Source organism: Elephantulus edwardii, unplaced genomic scaffold, assembly GCF_000299155.1.
Source record: "Elephantulus edwardii isolate Elephantulus edwardi_28Jun2011 unplaced genomic scaffold, EleEdw1.0 scaffold00062, whole genome shotgun sequence".
NCBI lineage: Eukaryota > Metazoa > Chordata > Mammalia > Macroscelidea > Macroscelididae > Elephantulus > Elephantulus edwardii.
Window position 1 is genome coordinate 15,585,329 of NW_006399812.1, and position 26,873 is coordinate 15,612,201.

The window sequence follows — 26,873 nt, forward strand, 5'->3', positions numbered from 1 at the left end:
AGAACCATAAATGACATAGCTGAGCCTCTACATCTTGTGGCTCCTAACCTCTACACTATAATAGACAAAGTGCTAGTCTATAGGCCTTTTATTGTAAGAACCACCTTCCCTCTATAACTTGATTTGTGCCACGATTAGAACCTCTACTCGGAATATTACTGTTTTTTTAATTTTTGACTCATGGACTTTTAACTTGTTAGTTAAATTTGTGTCTTCTAGGCTGCAACACTTCCATGATACATCTTCAAGGATATGAACATGTACGGCCAAGCACAATTGATAACAGTGCATCTAAATTCCAAAATCAATCTCCATAATAGTCTATGTGTTTCCTACTGCCAAAGGGGCCCTTTAGAGTAGTGAGAGAAGATCTTCACCCTGAAACCCACAGCATCCCTTTTCAGCAGGAAGTAGCTAAGAGAATAAGCCATCTCCTTTTCCTTATGAATCAGGGTGAAGTCTCTCTCAGGGAGGAGTGATAGGGAATGGCAAGGGACACACTGACAAAGGAGATTAATCAGAACTGGCTTTGACAAGCACTGTGGCAATTGGACAATTAAAACAGACATTCGTGGGGGCGGGGGGGGGGAGAAGAATGAACTGGGGAGGAGGGTAGAGAAAACAGTGCAACAATGAATGAATAAAAACCTAAAATCTCTGTAAATGTTCATTAAAACTAATAAAATTTAATAATAATTTAAAAAAAAAAGAAATAAAAAGATGGGTTGCATTGGGAAAATCTGCTATCAAGGGCCTCTCCAAAGGGCTAAGGAGCAATGGGTTGGTTTAGAGACTCAGCTGCATCTAATTCAAGCCATGGTCTTTTCAGTTACTTCCTCTGCATCTGAGAGCTAGACAATAAATAAGGATGACAGAAGAAGAATGGACATCTTTGAGTTGTGGTGTTGGAGAAGAGTGCTGAATAGTCTATGGGCTGCCAAAGAGGTACAGATATGTCTTGGAGAAGATGCAGCCAGAGCACTCCTTGGAGGCAAGGATGACAAAGCTTTGTTTCACATACTCTAGGCACGTTGTTAGGAGAGGCTGCTCCTTGGAAAGGGACATCAAGCTTGGGAAGGTGGAGGGTCAGGGAAAAAGACGACCATCAAACAATGACTGTAACAATGTTGTTATTAGGTGCCGTCAAATCAAGTGCAATTCATAACAACCCTATGAACAATAGATCTGAACTCTGTCCATCTCCACGCTTCCTGATACACTTAGTGCCTATGCAGGAGCCACTGTGTCGGTCCACCTGGCTGAAGGTCTTCCTCCTCTCCACTGACTAGCCGCCTTTCCAAGCATCATGTCCCTCATGAAGGTGAGGACTGTGAAGAATAGGGCAACGTTCAGATCTCCTGTCCGTAGGGCTGAAATGAGTCAGCAACAACAGTATTCAAAGATGATGAAGCTCAGTCAGAAGTTACGTGACTTCTGAGGAAGTCAGGCTGGGGTTAGAATTCAGTTATGTCTGTGTCCCAAACCAGTGGGTGGGGAAGCTCACGGCACCCGGGGCCTCACAGATAGGTCATTGAGTCCGGATTTCAGTTCACGAGATGCGGGCCCTCCCTGTATGTGGACAGGACCTGCTGCCATGCCTCCCAGAATCTTACTGAAGCCAGTCAGAAGAGTGGGGCCCAAGACCACTCACCAAGAATGGCGGCCCCTCCAGAGCAGCCAGGGCCCCTGCTATCAAACACCGTCCCCACAAGGCAATAAGGACAGTGTGACATTTCTACAACTGTTCCACTGCCATCAAACGCCAAATAAGTCCTTCCTGCTGCTTGCTTTAATAAAATGGAGACGTCTTCTTATGCGTGCAAAATCTCCCTCAGAGCCTTAGAAATGTCACTGGAATGAAAGCATGCTTGATCCACCAGACAACTTATGCCCAGGGCAGTACCAGCGGGCACAATCCAGGACTGGTCTCCAAAGCACGAAAGTCTAAGTGACCACAAGGGGCTGCTGGACACAGGGTGTATGTGGAGGGAAGCTTGTGTTCGTGTACCCAGGCTGGGCCAGGCATTTGTTACTTTATAAAAACAAAAGAGGCAGTCATGAACTTGAAGGACACAGGCCTTCAGCCTTAGTGACCATGGTGGGCACAGGACAGCTTTCCTATCTACACCCTTCAAAGACCCACCTACCCTCAAACTCTCGCAAGGGTCAGTACTAACCCTGTCATGGTCCTCAGGTTGTCTCCTCAGGCCTAGCCCTCACTCCCCCAGAACACACCTCACTCCACACACCCCAAATTCCTCATAACACCCCACCCAATCTTCCCCATCGCAGCGATGGCACTGCCCAGCACTTCATGACAAAATCCAGCCACCTTCAACTTCACTCAGCCGTCACGAGCTCCCCACCAGAGCCTGCCTTCCTCTGCTCCTCGGCCCCAGCAGTAATCTTCTCACTGGCTACCCTTGTTCCTCTACAATAATGGATCCCCAGTCTGAAGTCAAAATGTCTTTTAAATATACAATCCATTCCTACTAGTCTCCTGCCTCAAAGGTTTCCTTTGTTTCTCATTCTCTCAAGTCCAAGTCAAAAGTGTTCAGCCCACGCCCATCTCTCTGTCCTGAGCCTCCACACTGCCAGTCCCTGCCGTCCACACAGTGTCGCCTCCTCTGTCTTATCTCCAGCCTCTGAGAGAACTCTGATCCCTTGGCCTGAGGTACTCTCTCCTCCCTCACTTTCCTCAACGATCCCAGCCAAGTCCTATTCACCCTTTGGGTTGTGGCATCCCTAACTGCAGACACTGAACGAGCCCGATCCCCAAATCACACAGAAAATGTGGCCGTAAAGAATTAAGATCTTGTGTGAAAAGTCTACCCATCTCTCAGTTCAGCAATGATTTGGCAAAGGCCCTGACATCTTCTAAGTGCACTCACTCAACCCAGGGGGGAGAAACGGTCTAACATCATCAAAGAGCTTACTGATGCTTAGGAAGGAAAGGGGCGGCGCATCAGAGCTGGGAGCTGTCAGGAGTCTGAAATGACTCCCAGGGCGTACAGGATTTTGTTTGAGTGGCCAAAGAGAAACCAGTAAGGCTGCAGATGGGCTGCCTGCATCACAGAGGGAAGGAAGCTGGAAACAAAAGCAGCAGAGAGCAGGACGTCAAGACACATGCATAAGACAGGAAGAAACTGCTGGCTGAAAGGCCGACAGTTCAAAGCCACCCAGAGGCACCTAAGACCACAGGTCTGATGATGATTCTGAGAGGCCACACAGCAGTTCCATTCTGTGAGGTTGTCACAAGTCTACTGACAACCCGTAAGAAGGGATCATGTGCGATGTTTATATTTACTCTTTTCTTTATTTACTGGGCTAACTTAGCTTGGCTTACTTACGGTAGGAACTTTTAAAAGATTGAAAACAAAAGAGAAGCTAAGAATACATGTAGTGATTCATTCCTTTTCTAAATAATTTATCCATTTACAAACAAATAAAAGCAATGCCGAAGGGGTGGAGAGGTGAGGCTGTGTGGACCAGCTTGTCTGAGGGTCCTCTGAGACTTGTAGGAGGGAACAGCAGGGTCTCCCACCTCCCTGAGCACCCTGAACAGCCAAAGGGCCACCGCCGGACTCACCACTCCACGATCTCTGGGTGAAGAATGGTGTTGTTGACTTTGAATCTGAAAAAGGAAATAAAGCAAGTTCATTAGTTCAACAGTCTAGAATCTCCCGCAAGAAGTAACACATTCAAGTCATACACACCATGACTGAGAGAGGACAGCAAACCAGCGCACGGCTCAGGCCTGCGGATCACCCTCTGATGCACAGCCCGGGCCTTGGCTGCATCAGCTGGGGTGCAAGAGCTTACCAATAAACTCCCCCCTCCCCCCATGACCAGGAGGCTGGAACAGCCTCCTCTGCCCCTAGAGAGACAGAGAAAGGCCATGGCTCCAACAATTTGAGAAGAGCATTAAGAAGGGAAGATGACATTACTGATGTTCCGGTTTCTGAATACGTTGAAAGGAAGACGTTTGAAGTTGAGCCTGCGAGCATCCCAGCCATGAAGAAGTAAAGGGCAGGGGAAAGGGGCACATTTTAGCATCCTATTATAGTGCCAATCCAAAGGGGACGGGAATCCATCAACGGCTCCACAAGAGAAGGACTGTTCTGGTCGTTAGTGGCAATGAGATGGAGTTCAAATCCACCAGCGGCTCCGAGAGAGAAAGGAGCAGTTCCTTCCTGTGGGATTTACGGCGTCTGAAAACCCGCTGGAGGGTCTGACTCGATGGTGCACAACACCAGCTGGTAGTAGTAGTGTTTCCAGTGTGAGAACCTCAGACAAAGGCCTGAGCCCAGTCACACATGAGCTCCCTCTGCCTGACAATGGTGGCACAGGGTGAGGTGTCACCCAACGAGGGAAAAGGAGCGTGTGAAACCCATGGCCCAGCCAGAAACCTGCACGTATTTGCTAATGCATTCAAGAGCCCCCAGGACTGTCTGCGGGGTTGTCTGAGACAGGGTGGGTGGGAGCAGCAGGTTCTCTCTCTCCCTCCTTCCTGAACACAACCAAGAGCCAATGGGGCTGAGGCCACATCACCAGTACAGTCTTGGTTGAAAAAGTAAAAACCTACAGCACTAAATTATTAAGAGAAAAACTGAAACTTGTCCTATCATAAACTGAAAAGTGAAACACTCTTTTACAAACACCCAAGAGCTTTTTCAGATAACAGACAGCATCAAACTGGGACCCCTGAGGAAAACAAACAAGGTGGGGTCTGCTTTCATCCTGACTTCCTGCCTAGAAACACTAAGGACGTTGACACAGAGCACAGGGGGACACTGGGGTGAGGAGGCTGAGGCACCTCACAGAGAGAGTGTGCCAGAGAGGTCCGGAGGAGCCCTTGACTCTAGCAAATGCCAAGGCGCAGACAGGTTTACTATGTGAACTTCCTCAGCAAGGGGAATTGCTGGAAGCAGCAAGTTAGAAGGTTCCTGGTGTTCACACAGGGGTGGGAGACTCCCGGTCTCAGCTCTTCCCCCTTAACGCTCACTCTCCACAGGAGAGCTGGAGTCCTTGTCATTGACAGGACAGGACCAGTGACCTGTCGGCTTGGGTGGGGATCTGCAGCGCCTGTGGATAAACACTTACTTTCCACCTTACCTCTGACAACAGATAGTCTCAACTTTCACTTGTATTTATTAGTCTTCATATTGGAAGACATCGATTTCCACATTGATTTTTTTTAGGGGGGAGGGGGGAGACCAAACGTGGCTTTCAGTACAGTCATGCACTGCTTACATCCTCAATACATATTGTGAAACAGGACATTCTGTGATTTGGACATTGGGTCAGCAGCAGCACAGTTGCTGCCTTGAGATGCTCCTGCCTTTTCTTGGAGCATCTCAAACAAGTTTCTTGCCTTAGCAGGGCCCATCGCACACCGAGAGGGATTTGCTTCTGTGTCATGCCCTCGATCCACATCGTTAGCGGTTTCTTGATGTCTGATATAGGTCCTTCTCACATTTTCTTCAGCCCTGATGCTCTCAGTCGGGCGGACCCTTGAACAGCTCAGAGAGTTTTCTTGGGTTTAAGGATCATTATGATTGTTAAGTGCTGAAATCCTGAGCAACAGCAGTCATTGGTTTTTCACTCTTTCTGTTAATAACCCCAAGGCTTGACTATTGTGCCAACAATCTCATTAAAAGTTACCCCTGTCGCCTTTAATGTCACAAGGCCCTCTTACTTTACCAGATACAATGATCTTAAATGAGCGGGTCCTTCCTTGCAGTACATCCAAGGCAAACACCCCCACTTCTAAGAGGCATTTCACTTGTGTTCCTTGTAGGACAAATCTGTTCTTCTGTTGGCCCAGAAGTTCAGTGTTCTTTGCTAACATCACAATTCAAAAGGATACATTCTTCTGTCTTCCTTTTCACTGTCTAGCTTTCTCATGCACAGGAAGCAATCAGAAGACTGTGGCTTGTTCCAGGGGCACTTCAGCCATCAAAATTAGATCTCTGCTTTTCAAAACCATAAAGAAATCTTTTGGAACAACTTGCCCAATGCAACAGGTCATCTGACTTCTTGACCATTACTTGCATGCCTGACTGTTCCTGGGAGGCAAGGATGACAAAGCTTCATCTCACATACTCTTGGGCACATCGCTAGGGGAGTTATTCCTTCGAAGGAGGCATCAGGCTTGGAAAGGTGGAGAGGAGGACCTCAGTCAGATGGATGGCACAGTAACTGCAGCGATGATGGGCTCCAGTGTTTCAGACATTATGAGGATGGCACAGGACAGGACAGGGTTCAGTTATGAGTTGTATTCAACTTGATCTCATCTAACAACTTCCATGCATGATGCCTGATCCAAGGAGAATTAAAACCTTGCCAACTTCAATTCCTTCACCATTTATCATGATACCAGTTGGAAGAGTTTTCATTTTCTTATATTCAGATGTAATCCATGCTGTAATATGGTAGGAGAGGTATTGATGGAAAATCTCACTAACTCTGGTGGAAGGTGGAATAAAGAACCAAGATCAGCCGTAAGATGATCCCTGTCAAGAGGTCAAGCCGACCTCACTCTCCAGCTCTTTCATTAATTTATTCAGCTGTCCCTTCTCTATTTCTCTTATGAGTTTGAGAATTTGTTGCAAAATAAGATACTCTGTGGCTAAACAGAACTCATAGAGTTCTGGTTACCTAAACAAAATTCACTGCTGTCAAGTCCATTCTAACTCAGCAACCAAGTCTGTTATCCTCATGGGTAGAGAGACTGCTACATTGTCTGTGGAACAGACGATGCATTTGAACCACTAATCCTTCAGTGAGGAGTCAAGAGTTAAACCGGGGCTTATTCAGTAGCTCACTAAGGAAGTAAGAAGGTCTAACTTGGGCTCAGGACCAACAAGCCTCAGTTCAGGATCGGGAAGCACACAGGTAAAGCTTCCCTCCTCTAGCGCTATAAAACTCTCTCGGCTCCTCTCTGGGTACAGGGCTCCTACCTCGGGCTCCTCTGGATAGACCCATCTTTAGTGCATCTGCTTTCACTGACTCTGCTGCAGGGCTCTTTCGGAGGCTGCACCGACCTCTGCCACTGAGCCCCTTCTGCATTCAGTGCTGCAACTCGGTCCACGTTACAACTCTTTTAGGAGGTTCCTTGCCTACTCTCTCTCTGCTTATTCTCTTTCTTCCACTTCTCTTCTTTCCACTTCTTCCTGTCTCTGATTCCTCTTGTGAGGCTGCCTGCTTGTATCTACAACTCTTTTGTTAACTTTAACGTCCTCCACCAGTGACATAAACTGACCAACCTTTTCTTGTAGTTTTTAAGGGCCACTGAGTGGGTTCACATAGTGACCCCATGAACAACAGACCTGAATCCTGTGCTATCCTGGGCCATTCTCAGCCTCTCTGACATAACTGAGCCCACTGCTGCAGTCATCGTGTCTATGCAGTTCACTGAAGGTCTTATGTGATTCTCCACATTTCCAGGTATCAATCATGTCCCTTCCCAAGGAATAGCTTCTCTGAGCAGCATGCCCAAAGTATGAGATACTGTTTTGCTATCTTTGCCTCCAAGGAGTAATCTGGCTGCACCTTCTCCAAGACTTCGTTTGCATAGGAGGCTACTGCTACTTCATTTACATAATCTATTGATCAATCCCTAAATGGTGCATGCCTATCACAGGACAAGCTACAGTTCAGGGTCAGGCAAAAAAGTATCAAACTTAACAGGGCAAAGAACTAGGGGAGAAATCCCTCAAGATGTTTTGTCCAAAACATCAAGATAAAACCATGTAAAAGAACTCATTTCATTATAATACTGATGGGTATGATCTTTTACTTTCATCAGTACAATCTTCAGTTCATATTCATTTTTGGCACATAAGGTTTGTCATTTGCATATTTCATGCTATTGATGAGTATTCCCCCAATCTTTATGTACATAGATTTTCCATATAATCCAGCATTTGGGGCTATTTGTTCACATATTGCTTGACGGCTATTGTTGCAGTTAAGTGCTACTGATAGCTTAGAACCAACTCATAGCTGGCCCTCAAGCAGGTCTTCGGGGGCTGTAAATCACATGCGAAGAGTTGTGCCCCTCCTTCTCCACGGAGCAGCTGGTGGATTTAAGCCACCTGCCTTCGGGGTGGCAATGGTGAGATGAAAGGACAGAGCCTTGCCTCAAGCCTTTTCCAATTTTGAACCACACAGGACAGCTGTGTTCTGTACAAGCACCTGCCTCTTGATCTATGTGCAGGTTCAACAGGAGCACAATAAAGTTGAGAGTCCCCATGCTTCATAATATTATCCAGAATGTGTTATGTTAGCTGAATGTCTTTTCTATCATGGACATCTTTTATCACGGGAGAATTATTCACATTAAGAAGCGATCAATGTAATTCACTAAGCAGAAAAAGGGAAAATTATGATTCCTTCAATGTTGCTGATTCTCTCAACGTGTCATATGCTGCTCAGTTGGAACTGACTCATGACTGACCCTCCAGCACGTTTTCAGAGGTTTTCAATTCCACTAGGGGAGACTATCTTTCTCTTTCAGAGAAAATGGTCCATTTTAACCACCTCCAGCACAGCTCCTCGCCAGTAGCCACCAGAGCTAAATATCCTCTTGATAGATTAATAAAAATATCTGACAAATATTAACAATACTCAGGTTAGCTTGGAACTCTCAGCAAACAAGGGGACGAAAGGCATTTCCTCAGCATGACAAAAGGCACCTAAAAAATATGCAACTAAAGGCATAGTTAACAGGTAAATAATAATGGTCTTCTCACTAAAATCAGGAACAATTCCTACCCTCATGATATCTATTTGAAATTAGAAGTCCTAGGTGGGGGGAAATGGCAAGCAAAAATAAAAGGCATGTATAATAAAAAAGGGAAAGTAAACTGTCCTTATTCATAGATGATATGACTGTATGTCGAGTATCCTAAGTAATCTACAACAACAAAATAGCAGCAACTCTGAGGAAGTAAGATGAGCACTCTCCTCCCATGCAATTTTCAGTCTCCATAAACCTGAAAATCTTCTCTAAAGAAGATAGATTATTGACTAAAAATCACTTAAAAGATGCTCAGTATCATTAGTCATCAGAAGTCTGCAAACCAAAACCACAATAAGACATTAATTCTTATCCATTTAGATGTCAGGAATTTCAAATTAATAACAAGGAAAATCGTAAAAGCTGGTAAGGAAGTGGAGAGATTAGAGCTTGTATACACTGCTAGTGGAAATGTAGATTTTTGCAGCCACTTTATAAAACAATTTGGCAAAAACTTAAAGTAAAAAGTTATTGTACACCCCAGCAAGTCTCCTGAGTACATCCAAGCAAAATTAACACATGTGCTCCTGCAAAGTCATGCATGGAAATGTTCACAGTAAATGTACCTATTAGCTGAAAGTTAGAAACAACTCAAATGACCATCAACTGATGAATGTATAAACAGAATTTTATTATATCCACACAATGGAATATTAAGTGGTAATAAAAAGATATGCTACATGAGAGCAGTGGTTACAAAGAACCATATATAATTTTACTCATTTGAAATGTCCAGAATAGGAAAATTTATAGAGACAGAAAGTAGATTTATGATTGGCTAGGGCAGGGGAGGTTGGGGAAAAATGAGATGTGACTGAGAGTATGAAGTTCCTCTTCAGAATCTCTAAACATACCAAAAAAAAAAAAAAAAGAAAATCAGTAAATTAATTAGACACTTTAAAGGATCAACTGTATGGTATGTGAATCTCTGTGAAGCTATTTACGAAAAATAATGCAATTTTCTTGTATAAAAGGTGATCCAATAGAATGCAGACATTATCAAACAATATTATTAATATTATATGCAACTAATATCTTACTAAAGATTATCTAAAAGTGGCTGGTATAATATGTCAACAGACAACTGCTAGAAATTCAAGCTAGATTCAGAAGAGGACATGGAATGAGGGATATTATTGTTGATGTCAGATGGATCTTGGCTGAAAGCAGAAAGTACCAGAAAGATGACTTGGCACTGGCTTGGGCTGTATTCACTGCATTGTTATGAACAGCACTGAGAAGGGGAATCCCAGAACACTGAATTTTGCTCATGTGGAATCTATGCATGAGCCAAGAAGTAGTTGTTCAGAACAAGAAGATACGACAGTTTAAAATCAGAAAAATTTTGTGTCAGAGTTTTATCCTTTCTCCAAACTTATTCAATCTGTAAAATGAGCAAATAATTCAAGAAGCTGGACTATATAGAAAGAATGTGGTGCCAGGATTAAAGACATATTTTGGGCACGTAGCTAAGAGACTATTCCTTGGAAACGGACATCATTCTTGGGAAGGTGGAGGTCAGCAAAGAGAGGAAGACCTTCAACGAGATGGCCTGACACAGTGACTGCTGCACTGGGCTCGAGAACGTCAGAGATGATGAGGACGGCACAGGACAGGACAGGGCTCAGAGCTGTTGTTAAAGGGGTTTCAGAAAGGGTCGTGGTACTAGAGAAAAGGGAGTGTCAGAGACTGTGCGACTGGCACAGGACAGAGCGGAGTTTAGGGCTGTTGTACATAGGGTCGCTATGGCGACTCGACGGCACATAACAACAACAACAACAACCAACAACATCAACAAGCTGCACTATGCAAACGACACAAGCCTGTTTTAGAAAGTGGAAAAGACTTAAAGGATTTATTGAAGATGATCAAAGACTTCAGCCATCAATATAAATAACACCTTTTCATGAAGAAAACAAAAATCCTCCCACCTGCACCAACTCACAACATAAGGTAAATAGAGGAAAGGTTGAAGGTGCCAAGAATTTCATTTTACTTGGATCCACAAATATCCCCCATGAAAGCAGCAGTCAAAAAATCAGAAGGCATATTGTACCGGGCAGATGGCCCATCAAGGCCTCTATAAAAAGTACTAAAGAGCAAAGACATCACTTTAAAGGCCAAGGTGTATCTCATCCAACTGCTTCATAAGAATGTGAAATTTGGACAGTTAATAAGGAAGATTAAAGAAAAATTGATGCCTTTGAATTGTAGTGTTGGTGAAGTGTAGTGAAAATATCATGACCTACCATATGAATGAGTCCTGGAAGAAGTCCAGCTAGTGCTGCTTAGAGAATGGCTAAGACTTCGTCTCACACACTGTGGGCACGTTATCAGAGTCAGTCTTTGGAGAAGGACATCAGGCTTGGAAAAGCAGATCAGAGAAGGCAAAGAGGACTTCTCAGAGAGATGGAGTCACACAGTGACTGGAACGAGCTGGAGGAAAGCAGAGACTGTGAGGTTTGGGGCAAGGTTTCCATCTGCTGTCCATGGAGTCATTATGCACTGGAAGTGACTTGACAGATCTAACAACAACAAACTGTATTGAAAAGTGTCCATTTTTAAAAAGACAAATAAACAAAACGTCAAGCATAATTTGAGATGACCGTATACCCTTTCAGTGACTGACGCACCAAGCAAAGGAATCAGAAAATACGTAGATGAAATGAACAAGATCAGCCAACTTGACTTAATTAATCTGTACAGAATTCTACAGTTAACAACTGCAGGACACACGCTAATTTCAAGCACACACGGAACATTTGTCATAATGACCACATGTGGGAAGTGTCAACAAATTTCACTGGGCTGAAATCACACAGAGAATGTTGGCTGATCACAGTAGAATTAAACTAGAAATCAAGAACCAGGGGTAAAAACACCCCAATAAACCCTATCAGATGTCAAAGTGTTTAGAAGTTAAGTATTAGACTTCTAAATAATCCACTGTTCAAAGAAGAAATGAAAATACAATTTTAAAATACTGTAACTGAAACAGAGTAAGAATATAAATTTACCATAACTTGAAAAAGACAACAAATGCAGAGCATACAGGTAAATTTACAACTCTAAATGCCTCCCCCCCACACACACACTTTGGTAGGATCTCAGGTGGCCTAGGCATTGCACTGTCTATCCAAAGGTAAGTGGTTCAAATCCACTAGCTGCTCCAACAGAGAAAAATGGGCAATCTCTTCTAGTGCAATTTACAGCCTTGGAAAACCTGCTGAAGCGTCAGTTATGAGTCAGTTCTGACTCAATGGCACATAAAAGCAACAGCAGCAGCAAATGCATTTAATAGGAAAGAACATAGAATGTCAATGTCCTTAGCTTTCATTCAAAAACATCCCTTTCTTCTTTTTCATCAACAGACTAGAAAGACAACATGAAGAACATAATTAAAATGCAAAAGAACAGAAATTAATGAAATAAAAGGCAATGGAAAATCCTCAAAGTCAAAAGCTGATTTTTAATAAGATCAACATAATAGCTACATGTGACCCAGAGTTCACTGCCAATGTGGCAGATGAAGTGAACTATAACCCAGCACCAAGTTTAGGCCTCAGCCAAGCAGCCTGCAACCTTCTGGATCCAGAGACCCACTCCATCTCGGGTCGGGATATGACTCACAAGCAGTATCGCAGGGTTCTGACCTCCTGTGCTCCTGCACATCAGGGACTTACCTCTGTTGAACACACCCTACCCAATGCTGTAGCTGTGCGTCAGGGACGCCCCTCCAGATTGAACAAGAAGCAGGGGCAAGGGAGAGAATAAGGAATGCGGTATGAGCAGGCTGAGAGGATTCCAGACCCCAAAAGCCCTCGGGATTCCTAACAACACAAGCAAGACTCCTTCATTCAATGTCAGCCTAACTATTATGGAGTCAAAGCTCCACTTGTGAAATGATCAGAGACTGCAGTCAGCCAAGGTTATTCAAAGTGAAGAACAGAACAGCAGATGACACAAATCATGACAATACAGACTCTGTCTCCCATTTTGCCAAATACCACCACTTTGACATTAGGAAAAGCAATGGCACAGCCACAGTAAAATTTCACTTTACAGAAAGCATGCATATATACACTCCCTCTGTGCTCGTGCTCCCCTTACCCAGCCCCCTCACACACAGGCAGCAATCACACACGAGACTGCCTGGCTTCAACTCCCAGCTCTCCCACATCTTAGGTCAAGTTTTGTAAACTTCCAGGGCCTCACTGTGCTCATCTGTAAAATGGAGGGGATCACCAACCCTATCGTATGGGGTGGCTGTGGAGATTACATTACTTTGTCCTGACAAAGACTTAGGTGTGTGTCCAGCACACAGACAGAACTCTGAACACAGACTCTTCCTACTGCTATCACATGTGTGAGTGTATACACACACCCCCTAACACCATGGGCATTTTCTGTCCCCCTTCTGCCTTGCATCTGCTTGGTCCTTCCAGGGGTCCCATGAGGAGGAAGTGGGGCCAGCCTGTCCTCAGGAAGCCAAGAAGGCAGGTCCCCTGTGATCTCACACCCCCCAGTTCTGGATGAAGGTCCAACTGCACACACACCTCCATCTCTAACAACTCTTCCCTGAAATTGAACCTGGATCACCTCCCCGGTGCTGGCACTGCAACCCATGACATCTTTCTGGCAATGCCTTTTCCCCTTTACCAGTTCAGCTGGTTTCTGCTCCCCACAAATAGAAACTGGCCCATGGTACAGACACAAGTTCAGGTGCACAGACACAGGTGTACACAACAGACACATGCTCAGATACACAGATACATGTACACAGGCACACAGAAACACACTCCCGCACGTGTACTTAAGAGCTATGCAGACAGACACATACTCTATAAATGCAAACTTAGACACAAAAAGACATTCTTATACAGACACAGAGATATACATACAGACTGATATATATACACACACAGACATACACCGACACACACTCCAGCAGATGCACTTAAGAGATGTGCAGACAGAAAGACACACACACGTCCTTGGACAAACATAAACCTGGACAAAGATAGTCTTACACAGATGCACATACATAGATAAGCATACACACACACACACACACAGAGAGAGAGAGAGAGAGAGAGAGAGAGAGAGAGAGAGAGACACTCAGCCCCAGATCCTCACTAATAAACTGCTGACAGGGTTTAAATCTCGACACAAGAATGCTGGCTATTCTTAGTGTTTGCGTCTGTGCTGATGAGCATTTTCTTCCATGAGTATGTATTAACTGCACACTAATACCCCTAGCACCTCACCTGTACCTGGGATGGGGGGGCGGGGAAGGGCAGAGTCCCAGAAGCAGAAGGGTAGTTTCCAGATGGAAGAGCGAGGAGTTCAGACTTGGCCAGCCCTGGAGCTTCCAACCCAATGAAGGAGGCAGGTCTGGCTCAGAGCACAGGCCTGGAAAACGGCCCCCACCTGCCCTAAGCCAGGGACTGGGGCAGATTCTCACCTCCTCAGGATACCTTTCCTCAGAGGTCTCTCCAGAGCCATAATTAGAAACCCAATCCTAAATATTAACTTGACATGCAAGTTAACGGTGACCAGAAAGCCATGGTCCCTGAACCACAAATTGGCCTTTTGCTGTAATAGTCAAGTTTTAATAATGGCCCTCTACTTCCGGAGTTTTAAAATTCATATCTTTGAATATTAATACTCCTGCTTAACAACCCTCAAATTCAGCAATTTCATATTTAACTGCTTATTTAAATGGGATTAATTTGTAACCAATTGTCTTCCAATATGCAAGGCAATTTAAGAAAATGCCAAAAGATAAGAAATATGCTTGTCCTGAATAACCAGCTGATGTAAAATACTGACCATATTTCTCTCTGAGACAATCGCATGGGCCAGAGTCCTCGGCAGCTTGCAGCCCAGGGCTCCCAGGCACAGATTCCATTATTTTCGAGGAAAGTGTCTCTGGCCAGGAGGCTGACTTCAACGAGCTCTGCAAACCTGATGGGTCAGCAAGTCCTGGGTTCCAGCCATCTGGCCCCACAGACCATCTCTTTCCCTGCACAGCCTGTTCCTCTCACTCATGACAATGCACTTTAGAATCTACCGCCTTGGATGCTAATAAAGATTTATCAGGTATGACTCTACTCTCAGTCTGCAAGCGTTAAGTGCACCCAGCAGCCTTTTCTCCAGATATACCCTTCTCATTTTGCCTGCCCCTGGCCTCCATTCCTCTACCGTTCTGTCACCATAACTGACATGTGTCTGACCCCACACCCCAATCCCCACCCCATCCCAAGCCTGAATCCAGTCTAGCACTTACATAACCTTCCCTGTGTGTCTTCCCTACTTCAGAACTCTGGTTGCCTAGTGGTAATGAATGGTGCTGTAATCTCAAAGACATGCAGTTCTAATCCACCAGCAGGAGAAAGAAGAGCAATCTCCTCTCATGGAATGAACTGCTTCTGATGCTGGAGTGTCAGCTACGCATTGGTTCCGACTTGACAGCATACAACCACAACAACCACTGATCAGGTAATACTATCCAGAGACAATGTCTCAGCCAGGCTCCAAACTCAGCACCAGGCCAGGGGGTGAGCGTCCTGCTTCCTTCCTCCTCTCACCTCTGCTCCCTCAGGAAAGGCAGGGTCACATCTCTCAGTGAGCCTACGGGCCTCAGGATATACGGATCCCTCTGCTTCCCAAGCCTTGAGCCCCAACACCTGTCTCACTCTGTTTTCAGTCCACCCCTGCCCCACCACACATGGCCTGGAAAGCTGTCTACTTTCCATGTGTCCTGATCTGGGAAGACTGGAGCTCAGGAGGGTCTGGATCGCCCACTGCCAGACTCCCAGCCCCAAGGCTGAGGCCAAACGCAGCAGGCAGACACCCTGAGAAGTTACATTTGGAGAGAAGGTCATGGGCAACTGCCTCATTGGAAGTGGGAAGGGGTGGGCAGGTGAGGCCACTGTTCTACCACAAACACCCTTATCCCTTCAGGTCAAGGCAGCCTGAGATGGGCCATAAAAAATGCCAAACTCAAACTTGTGTTATTGGAGGAGGTCAGCCAAAGATGCATATGGGAGATGTTTCTGAGCAGTTTAAAAAAATTTAAAAAAAGAAAAACCCCAGGAAGCAAGGCGGATTTTCATCAGGGCGGTGAGGACGGCCAGTGACGGGAGCATCTAAGCATTAGAAAGTAGGACGACAGCAAGATTCATCTTGCTTAGGAAACAGGCTATTCTTATCCCAGGCAAACAGCTGGAGACGCGGATGGCAGGCAGGTGAATGCGGTCAGCTGAGCCTCGGCAGCCCTCGAGGACAAAGTGCCCCTCTGGCCTGGCACAGAATGCAAGTGGTGGATTGAGATGTAGCAGCCTCGGGGGTGGGAGGCGCTCAGACCACAGTAATGGGTGCGACTGGGAATGGTTTCCACAGGGAAGGAGCCGCAGGGTGGCCAAAGGTGCTCACAGTCTGCAAGGTGGGGACGTGGTGGCACATCAGAGGATCCAGTTCAGTGAATGGGGTTACAAGAAGAGGGGCACAGTGGGATGGGATCCAGAGTGAAGCATGAGTAGGTAAGGCTCTCAGGGGATGAGAAGCAGAGCGAACACCATGAGCAGGCCAGGGAACTGAGTAACAGGGAGACATGTGGGATGCTCTCACCTGCTGCTGGGGGGGGGTGGGGGTGCGCGCACGTGCACGCACATGCACGCACACCCAATACCCTCAATACACAGGCCGCTCTCTCACCTGATGGAGCAGGTGAGCACATCACAGTCGGCCTCTCACTGAAGCAGTGCCAGCCTAGTGCTGGGGAAGACTGTCCAAACTTAAGGCGGCTTCTGGTTCCCCAAAACAACCTCTCAAATGACAATCTAGGGGCGAGGAGTCTACACAGGGCAAAGTAAGGCCTCCTCTGGACTCAGGGCTCCAAGGAACAACAAGAGGACAGGCTGGGGTCTGCTCACTGCAGGTAGAAGCTGGAGTACACAGAGGTGAACACTGAGTCTGCTGTCCTGCTGATGTAATGATGTCCCTGGGGCCCTGTTGGCCTCCCCTCCCAGTGCTCTGCTTACAGAGGCCACATTCCTGAAAGCACACCTTCCACAGCCCCACCCACACCTGCCACAGTCCCATCCACACCTGCCACACTCCCAGCAGCCTCCATGTCTGCCATGGTCCCACCAGCCTGGCGCTGGTAGTGCTGAGAAGACATCCTCTGTAGCACAGCTCTCCAGTGGCAGGCACAGTCAAGCAGCCCCACCACTCACTGACGTCTAGGATTCCTGAAATCTACCTGCTTGACTGTGGACTGAGTTCTAGGAGGGTAAAAGGATGGGATCGGGTTTGCTTGTGGACAATGGTTTACAAAGCATCAGCTCCTGGCCAGGGAGCACCTGATGCCCAGCAGCACCAAGCCACATAGGGAAGCTGAGGCTCAGTAGGCAAGTGATGAAGTGACCTGCCAAGGCCATGGGCCAGTGAGGCAGCCACCAGGGCCTCCACCTCCAGTCCAGTGCCCTCTCCACAAGTCCAAGCAGAGACTATGGTGGTCGCACAGCACTGCAGGAGTATGTCATGGTGCTGGAAGAAGGATCCAGAAGGATGAGGGCATGCTGGAGGGACATGGGGAGAGCAGTGCTGACCCTGGGAAGAGACACTGGTTCCTGGACTGCATTCCCACGAGCTCGGCTCATCACTGCTGGAGGGCAGGCATGGCCGCCCTGGAAACTCCAGAGAGGACGTAGGATTTATGCAGCGAAAAAGAGCAAACCTGAGACTCAACTTCCCCCCTCCTTAGTCTTATCATTGAGGAAAGTGATACATATTTATGAGCTCATAATCCTTCCTAATCACCCCGACATCACACATACACACAATTCCCGAGGCTCAGGCTCATACATAATTATAAGGCACTTCCTCTGTCACCGCCTGGGTCCACCAAAGGACGAGCGAGGACAAAGCAGCTGCCGTGGGAGGGGTGGGTCTCCGAGCACAGAAAGGACAGGCTGGGAGCAGACTCTCCTTCAGGGCCCATCTGCTGCAATCAGCATCAGCCCCCCAACGCAGGACCTGCAGACCCCAGGCCAGTCACTGACTCAGAGACCTGGGCGCAGCTGGCAGAAAGCACTCTCTAGGGGCCGTGGGTGAGGGGTAGCGATGGGGTGTGAGCTGTTGTTCTGTGCCCAACATCTGTCCTTCTGCCTGAAAAGGCCTCATAGGCAAAATCCCTTCCCAAACAGGGCTTCGGACTCAGACTGGAGTTGAGCTGAGGAGTGAAGGCAGGTGAGAGGCAGGGATCAAGGGGAAGTTGTCAGGAGCTGGTCTAGAAGAGGTTAGTGACCCAGCTGAGGGGAGGGACTTTGTTTCTAAGGGTGTGTTAAGAACAAAGATTCCAGAGCTCAGAGCAGATGGGCCTTCCCACCTCTTCCCACCTTGGAGGCAAGGACGGTGAAACTCCACCTCACATACTTCGATGTGTTGTTAGGTTGGGCTGCCAATCCTTAGAGAAGGAAATCACACTTGGAAAGATGGAGGGTCAGTGAAAGCGAGGAGGACCCTCAACAAGATGGACTGAAAGAGTATAGCAACGGACGCAAGTGTGTTAGAGATGGTGAGAGTGGCGCAGTGTAGGGCAGCGTTTAGATTCATTGTTCAAAAGGGTCACAAAGCGACATAGCCTACTTGACAGCAACGAGCAACAACACCACTCCCATCTGGCCAGCCAGGGCTCCCCAAACAGGCTGGAGGGGCTGCACCTTCACAATGGAGAGCAGACATCCTCAGAGGACAATCAACAGTGACTTATTTTTTTAAAAAATATTCCTCAGAATGCTCAGTCTGACTCTTTCAGAGCCCTCCTTTGTTATGTGGGTTTCTCGCCCAACTTGTAGACTTGCTGGTGTTGGGGTGAGACAGTGGGGAGCAGGAGCGTCCCAGAACTCACTTGCTGATGCCTTCGAAGGAGGCCTCCCTGCAGACACTGCCGCTGTCTGTGTTGACACCGCGCTGTGAAGAGAGAGCAAAGCGTGAGCGGGCAGGAGGGCGGCCACCCTGGGACTGGCCCTTCTTTATTCAGGGCCAGACGTCACAACATCACAACACCTCCCTCTCCTGACGGTCAGTCAAGGAACTGGCTGGCTTCAGGTCTGACTGCTGGGACACAGGTGAACAGAGCTACATAGGGGACCCCCTCCCCACTGGACGCTCAGCTATGCTCTCCCTCAGCCAGCTCCTGCACAGGCTCCAAACCAGCTGCCGTAGAGTCAAGTCCAACGCCGTGTGTGTCAGAGTAGAAGGAGCTCTGTAGGGTCTTCAACGCTGTTTTTACCAAATGGATTGCCAGGCCTTTCAGCCAAAGCGTCTCCAGGTGAACTTGAACCACCCCACCCATCTTTCAGTCAGTAGCCAGCACAATAACCATTTGCATCTCCCAGCAGCACTACTAGATCTGAAGAGTACAGGCAAGTCCAGCCCTCTGAGGGATGGACGCCAGCCCTGTTCAGGCGGGCCGTATCCTCAGAGCATTACCACAAAGCTCTACCTCGTTCCTCCTTTCCCTAATTCATTGTTGTGAAGGACCTGAGACCAGTGTGGAGCCAGAACCAGGGAGTCAGAGGGAAACGTGCCACGCTCAGAGAGGTGAGGCATCATGCGACTGCACATACTCAAGGACGTTAGGTCAAGGCCTACGTGGACTGCCAAATAAAACACATTAGACTCTAACCACAGTCAGAGCCCTCTTTCTCCACAGAGTGGAAAAGGAGACTATATAGAGTGCTACAAAAAAAAAAAACCAAAACACAAAACCAAAACAACCAAGGAAACTCTTTCTATAAAAATCAATTCATAAGAGAGAGAGAGGGTCATTTTGGGAGGAATGGGGTGTGGGAGAAAAATGACACATTTTACCTATTTGAAATTCCCAGGGTCAAGGAAGAGAAAGAAAGCATGCTTGTATGAAAGCCTCATGGCCCAGGCACCAGGAGTCCCCCAGGCAGACCCAAACAGTGGGCCACAGGGTGGGAGAGGTCCTCTGTTATCCACTGCCCTCCAGTTCAAAACCCAGGGCCTCATAGACAGGTGCCAGGGAGTTGTGTTCCAAACTGTACTAACGACACAGGCTGGAAGTAAATGGGTGTTCTACACCCACAAACCCCATGTTGCAGCACAACACAACTATTACCTTCTAGCCCAGGTATGAACCCTTGGGTTTGAGTATAGTGTTGGTCTTAGTGGCAAAGCAAAGTCCATCTCAGAGTGAGCTCAAGACTTGAGAACAGTCCTGGACACGCTCAGCTCGTCCTCACTGATGCGGCATGGCACACATGCTAAGGAACGATGTGAACTGCACCCACCTCCTCTCAGTTTCTCAGTCCTCCCTAAGCCTCAGAGCCCTGCAGGGCCAGGCTGTTCCCTAACCCTCTCTGCCATGCCGAAACACTGCCCAGTCCCTGGACACCAAGCACTTACCAGAGTGAGCAGGACAGAGGGGCTCCGTGACGTCAGAACACTGGCAATCTGAGAGAAAGAAAACTCTTAGAAAATCCACATCATGTTTTCTCACATTTATTGAGCAAATCTCTAAGACATTATCAAGATGTGATGTTCCCATCCTGCAGATGGGGAACACTAAGGCTGGCAGGCTAAGGGACTTCAGAAAGTTACACAGCTACCAAATGGGAGGGAAGGATTCAAACCCCAAACTTCCCAACATCTCCTACCCTCCGCTTACATCAGATTCCTGATCCCAAATGTCCAGATGTTCCTACCCTATAAAGCTAGCTCTTCTAGAAAGATCTGTCCCTGGCAAGCACTTGGGCACTGGCCCCACCAGCCCCTCATCACTGGGTGGATGCCTCCAAGGCTCCCTTACTTCCTCGTCTCCCTCCTCTTCATCTCCTAGTCTGGGTGGACATGGCTCTCCTCTCCCACCCCAGGCCCCACTCTCCATCACCCTGTCATGCCCTGAATGCCTCTGCTGGTGTGTAACCGCCCTTACATGACTGTGCCATGCACACACATCTCTCCAGGCCTTTACTCCTGCTCTTCCTCAGCCCAGAATGCTTCCTCCCCATCTTAGCCACATTGCACACTCAGGACCAAGTCCACCAGGTCCCAGGCAGGTTCATCTACTCCCTCCTCTACCCACCTCACTCTCCTACGTGGCAGCACTAATTATTTCTGGGAAAGTGCTCCCCATGACACCTGCCCCCCAGACATGGTCATAAGCCCTGGAGAAGCTATTTCCTCTTCTGACACCCACTGCTCCATCAGCTCTAAGTCTTGGCTGCTGCACACCCTACTGGAGCTAAGGCTCATGCTCCCTTACCAGTAGAGAGGAGTGCCCTCTCTGCAGCCCACCCACAGCCCCATCACTGCCCGAGATTCGTACATGCTCCACACAGTGGGAGAGGAAGGAGTTCACTGCTATTTCCACAGACTTTCGAGGTATAACTGTCACACACCAAGCTGCATTTGTTGAACATGTAAACTTTTATAAGTTTTGACATTTATGTGTATGTTTAATAACAGAGATATTCCCCATTTTTCACAAGTTTGCTTCAGGCCACTTTACTTTCATGAGAGACCAACATTACCCATTTTAGCTAACCTAACAAAAGCCAAAGAAGATTTTTGCTTTTAGGAAAAAGATGACACACAAAACTATTGTTCAGTGTTGGTTTTATAGAGAGCTGCTGAAGAGGAAGTGTGCATCCCAGTAGCGAGAGTGGGGTCCCTGAGCTCCGTCCCGCAGAATGACAGTCAGCACTAAGCTGCTGGAGCTCTGAACTGTGTCTGTGAACACTATAGATTAGACGTGTTTTACTTTCCATGTGTTATTTTGTGTATTTGGTAGGTTGGGGTTTTTTGATAAAGGAACACTCAAAAACTGTTCCCACATAAATCAGTGGTTTTGCCCCATTGTCATTGATAAAAGGTCTCTACTTTTGGGTTCCACAGCCACCACCCCCACTGCCATCAAGTGGATCCTGACTCCTAGAAGCCCCTCCACTGGATTTCCAACGAGGTAAATCTTTATGGGAGGGGACTGCCCATCTTTCTCCCAAGAAGTGTCTGTCAGCCATTGTGACCAGCCCAACACATTAAGCACTAATGCCACCAGGCTCAAACCTGTATCTTCAAAGACCTTTTAGCAGCCACTACTCCCTCAAGCTGTGGTAGTGGTGAGGGGTTGGCACTGCCAAACCAAAGGCACGCAGTTCCAAACAACCAGCCGTCCCTCTGGGAGAGGAACAGGCAACCACTTTCCAAGTGACTAACTGCCTTGGAAAACCCACTGAGGCTCAGCCATGGGTTAGTTACAACTTAATAGTCCACAACAGCTGCTGCACTGTGAAACATGACCTGGCCTATTAACAATACTGCATATGTTAGCATCTCTCTCAACTGTCCGCAGGCTGGTTACAGCTACAATTACAATTAGAAAGGATTCAAGGTTATGTAACTTGCCCAAGTTCAGTTACAAAACATTAAAGAGCAGATGTGAATCTTTAACCAGAATAATAACTTTTTTCCCAGATCAAAACTCAATGCTGTTGCATCAGAACCAACTCATAGCTGATCCTCCAGTGGGTAAATCATGCCCTACAACTCTCCTGAGAACCTGGTGGTGGGGGATTCTGACAGCCTCTGAGCAGCACAAATCTCTACCGACTATGCCACCAGATACACGCTGTTTCATCATTTTTCCATTGAATTCTTAAGTTCTTCCTAAAGATTGCTGTTGTTGCTATGTGCTGTTGACACATAAGTGACTCACTCTCCACCAAGTTTTCAAAAGCTATTAATCACATGGAAAGAGACTGCCCATCTCTCTCACACAGAGCAGCTGGTGGATTTCAACTGCCTACCTTTGGGTTAGCAGCACAACTCCTTACCCACTGGGCCACGATTAGCTACTATACACAACACTACAGTGAACACCTTTGTTCACCTAGGCTTTGGCTAGTTTCTTAAAATAAATTCCTTTAAAATTGTACTTCATTTTAAAAGAAAAATCTATAAGGCAGCTGTACAAGGACAAATGCATGATCTTGCATGGAATATCTAAACTACACAAATGCAGGAGGCCATAGTTCCAGTGGTCACCAGGTGCTAGGAGAAGAGGGAAATGAGGAGTTAATGCTCTCCACTTTTGGAGCGAGGAAAAACCCTTGTAAGTGGACTGTGGTGATAACACTGCAGGGAATGGTGGAGGGGGTGGTGTTAGGTGCCATTGAGTTGGGTACAATTTGTAGCACCCCTATAAACAAGCAATCTAAACATTGTTCATAATCTCTGAAACCCTCAAACCCTCTGCTACCATCACTGACAACCCATCTGGTTGAGGATCTTCTTCTCCTCTGCCGTTCCTCCACCTTTCCAACCATGATGTCCCTCTTCAAGAAATAACTTCTCCTAACAACACGCCCTAAGTAAGTGAGACGAAGCTTTATCATTTTTGCCTCCACGCAGCACTCTGGCTGCACCTTCCCCAAGACATATCTGTTTGTTATTTTGGCCGTCCATGGGATGTTCAGTGCTCTTCTCCAACACCACAGTTCAAAGACATCAATTCTTCTACTGTCATCCTTAGTCACTGCCCAGCTTTCAGATGCATAGCAAGTGATTAAAAAGACCATGGCCTCAATCAGACACACCTTAGTCTTCAACTGACATTGCTCCTCAATAATTTGGAGTGGTCCCTGTCTGCAGACTTTCCCAGTATAATAGCTCTCCTGATTTCCTGACTGTTGGTACCAAGAGTACTGATTGTATATGAAGTAGTTGACAGTCTCAACTTTATTTATCATGCCTATAGGTCAGTCTAGTGGCTAAGATTTAGGGCATAGTAAATGTCATTGATATATACAAAGGGCTGGAACCAACCCATAGTTGACCCTCCAGTGGGTTTTCAGAGGCAGTAAATAGCACAGGAGGAAACTGCCCAACTTTTTCCTGTGGATTTGAAATGTGTACATTTGACTCAACAGTGCAATTCTTTCTCACCAAGCCACCAGAGCAAGAGATAGATGATGGATGGATGGATGGCTTCCAAGGCTGGCATTTACCAGGAGATGGTCCCCAGACCTTACTTCTGAGGTACCTCTGGGTGGGTCTGAACCACCAACCTTCTGGTTTGTAAAGCAGAGCTTAACCATTTGTGCTACCAAAATATAAAGATAGGAAATTATATTTTACAATAGCTTAAAAAAAATCAAATCTGAGTCTCTAGTGGAGCTGCTGGGTGAAACCCATGTGCCTTGTCTGGATTTTTATGTTCCTGGACAGCTGGCCCTCCTGGTTTGTACCTCTCTGATTTACTTACAGCTGCTTTTGGGGCGGCTCAATTCCTGGGCCTCAGTGTTCCACAGATTAAAGCCTTGGTGGGGCCCCACCCTCCCGGCCCCCCCAGGAGGGGTGGGCTCATTAAAAGCAGCCTGCCGCACGTGGAGGGCCCTGCATGTGCTGTTAGGACAAGAAGGGTCCACATCCATCAGCGCACAACTCCGTCAATCACGGCTGCAGAATCGGAGCACGAGGAGGCACGAGGGGATTGTATCAGCTATTGTCCTTGGGAGAGAGGAACAGGATAACAAATGTGCCCGCTGATGGTTTTTCTCTCAGCAACGACTCTCAGACGTGCAGGTTAGGAATAATGGCGGCGAGCACGGGCCTCTCCGTGCAGCCTGACGCACAGACAGATCGGGTCTGGCTCCCCAAGCAGGCCATGTGTCTGCTGTTCTTGGCAGGGCACCAGCTTTTATTGATCACAACTGCTTGAGTGGGCCCAGGTTACCACTGCGGCTGCAAAGCGCCCCCCACCTGGCAGCTTCAGCCCTCCCCACCGAGACCCATTAGTGCCACCCACCGACAGCACACCCAGTTCCGAGCCTCGGAAATGAAGGGGCATAGCACAGCTGGGTGTTGCCAGCTCCGAGGCAGCCCCAGCACCGGTGCTGCCATGGGTCTGTCAACATGGACCCCATCTGGCGGGGGTCACACCAGCTTTCACAAACCAGGACTGTTCAATGTCCCTGCTGGCTTCACGCTGGAGCAGCACTGAGTTCCCCCAAGTCGCCTTTACTGAGAAAAAGGGGAGCCCACATCAGATCCCCAAGGACATGTACCTCCTCCTGGGAGGATCAGAGGCTTCTGCGGGGCATTTCATGCACTCACGGGGCCTCCCAGGGTACCCTACTGGTGATAACTGCAGAATGCCACTGAATCTTCCTTTGTTCATGCAACTCCAGAGAGCAGGCACGCAAGCTGTTTAAACAAACCTCTCTTCAAACTCTCACAGGGCCGTAAATCAGGCAGAAGGTCAATAACTATCTCCTGTGGAGCAGCTAGTGGACTTGAACTGCCTACCTTTGGGTTGGCAGTGCAACTCATTATCCATGAGGCTGCGGCAGTCTCCTTAATCTGGCCTGCACATTAGTGACTCATCATCCCAAGAAGGGCTTTCTTAAACTTTGAATTTGTTTCCAAAGTTTGAACAACAGGAAACATCACAGGTAATCTTACATGCAGCTGCCCTGGAACAATCAGAACATCCACACACGGGGTCAGCAGGCCCACACAGCAGTTCCCCCTTCAGAAGAGGTGTGAACTCTCCGGTCCCAACACAGTCCTTACCACTCCCTGAAGCCTCTCCACAGGGAGGCTGAGCAGAAGCCCTTCCCCACGCCCTGAGCCTTCTCAGGGGCCACCTACCACATGCACTGCCTTCTCAACAATTAAACTCAAGATCATCCACAGGGAGGAGGGGACCTAGCGAACCCTCTGCCGTATCAGACACCTACATTTTAGATATAATATTAAATGACTCTCTGTGGCCCGAGGCTGGCTTTGCTGCCTTTTGCAGGGGAAATAGGGCATGAGCTGTAAGTCAGCTGTTTCTCACAGGTGATTTGTCACGGCTGGCCAAGGACTACCTGCAGGCAAACAGGACTGAGTAAGTATGACAGAACTGACCTGGGAAACTTTCCCACACAAAAGGGCTTCTTGTCACCTTCCATGATCAAGTGGCCCCAGTTACCTGGAGCAACTGGGAACCATCTCCCCACCCAGGTGGTTTAGTCCAGCAATCTGTACTTACTTCCTGGAAGCCCGTGTCACCTTCACAGAAGCGACCTGCAGTTTTGCTAGGACAAGTACAGGTGTTAAGAGCAGGGACTCTGTGGTTCGGAGGGCCCAGAGCTGCACCCTGTCGTTGTTGTTGTTGTGTACTGTTGAGTCAGAATAAACCCATAGCTGACCCTCTGGCAGGTTTTCAGAGGCAGTTAATCGCACAGAAGACTGCCCATCCTTCTCCCGCAGAGCAGCTGGTGGCCTCAAACTATGTGCCTTCGGGATTGCAGCACAGCTTTTTGCCACCAGAGCTCCTTCGAGTTGCATCCTAGTTCTGCCAATGCACCTCATCTCTGCTACTTCCCTCGCGTACAGCAGCAGCATCCCTTCTGTAAACAGGGGGATGGCTGGGTACACCCCCATCCTGGGGTGGGAATCTTACAGAGCTGTAGACTTTCTTGGAACCCACGGCACTTGCCTCAGGGTCAACATGAGCCCTTATTTCTAATAAGGGCGGTAAGAGTAACAATGAAATCTACTCGGGCTGTCAATGCTGGGACGAAGCCCGCAGGGAAGCCCTCTGCAGTCTGCTGAAGTCTTCTTTTAGGTTTCTGCCTTATAAATGCAGCTGAAGTACGAGCTGGTCAGGAATCTACACAACCGTTAGAGACTGCCATGTTACACTCAAGGAGCCCAGCGTAAGCATTGGGCGGCTACTCAAAAGGTTAGAGGTTCAGACCCACCATCTTTCTCTGCAGGATAAAGAGGAGGCAGTTTGTTCCTAGAAAGATTTACAACCTCAGAAACCCTACAGGACAGTTCTAATATGAACTAGGTCTTAGAACTCAGTGAAGGACAGACAAGCCTCTGAACAGTGGTTTCGGGAGTGGGGTGTTACAAGGAGACCAAGGGGCTCACAGCTGTGCTCTCACGTCTGCCACAGCCCTGGCCTTGGCAGTGGCATGAGGATGGCTGTCTTGGGATGCAGAACAGCTGCCAGATCCCAGGAGAATACTCATACACC

The 26,873-nt window shown here is 47.5% G+C and overlaps 1 protein-coding gene across 1 annotated transcript in view; it reads right to left on the minus strand.

Annotated features, from left to right (window-relative positions):
• PEPD (peptidase D) overlaps positions 1 to 26,873 on the minus strand; it is a 161,167-nt gene that overhangs the window by 103,325 nt on the left and 30,969 nt on the right. Inside the window, exons 5-7 of the mRNA XM_006887875.1 lie at positions 20,246 to 20,293; positions 18,720 to 18,781; positions 3,590 to 3,634 (exon numbers count right to left, since the gene is read on the minus strand). Coding sequence (XP_006887937.1) covers positions 3,590 to 3,634; positions 18,720 to 18,781; positions 20,246 to 20,293 — 155 coding nt within the window. The remainder of the gene's footprint in view (positions 1 to 3,589; positions 3,635 to 18,719; positions 18,782 to 20,245; positions 20,294 to 26,873) is intronic.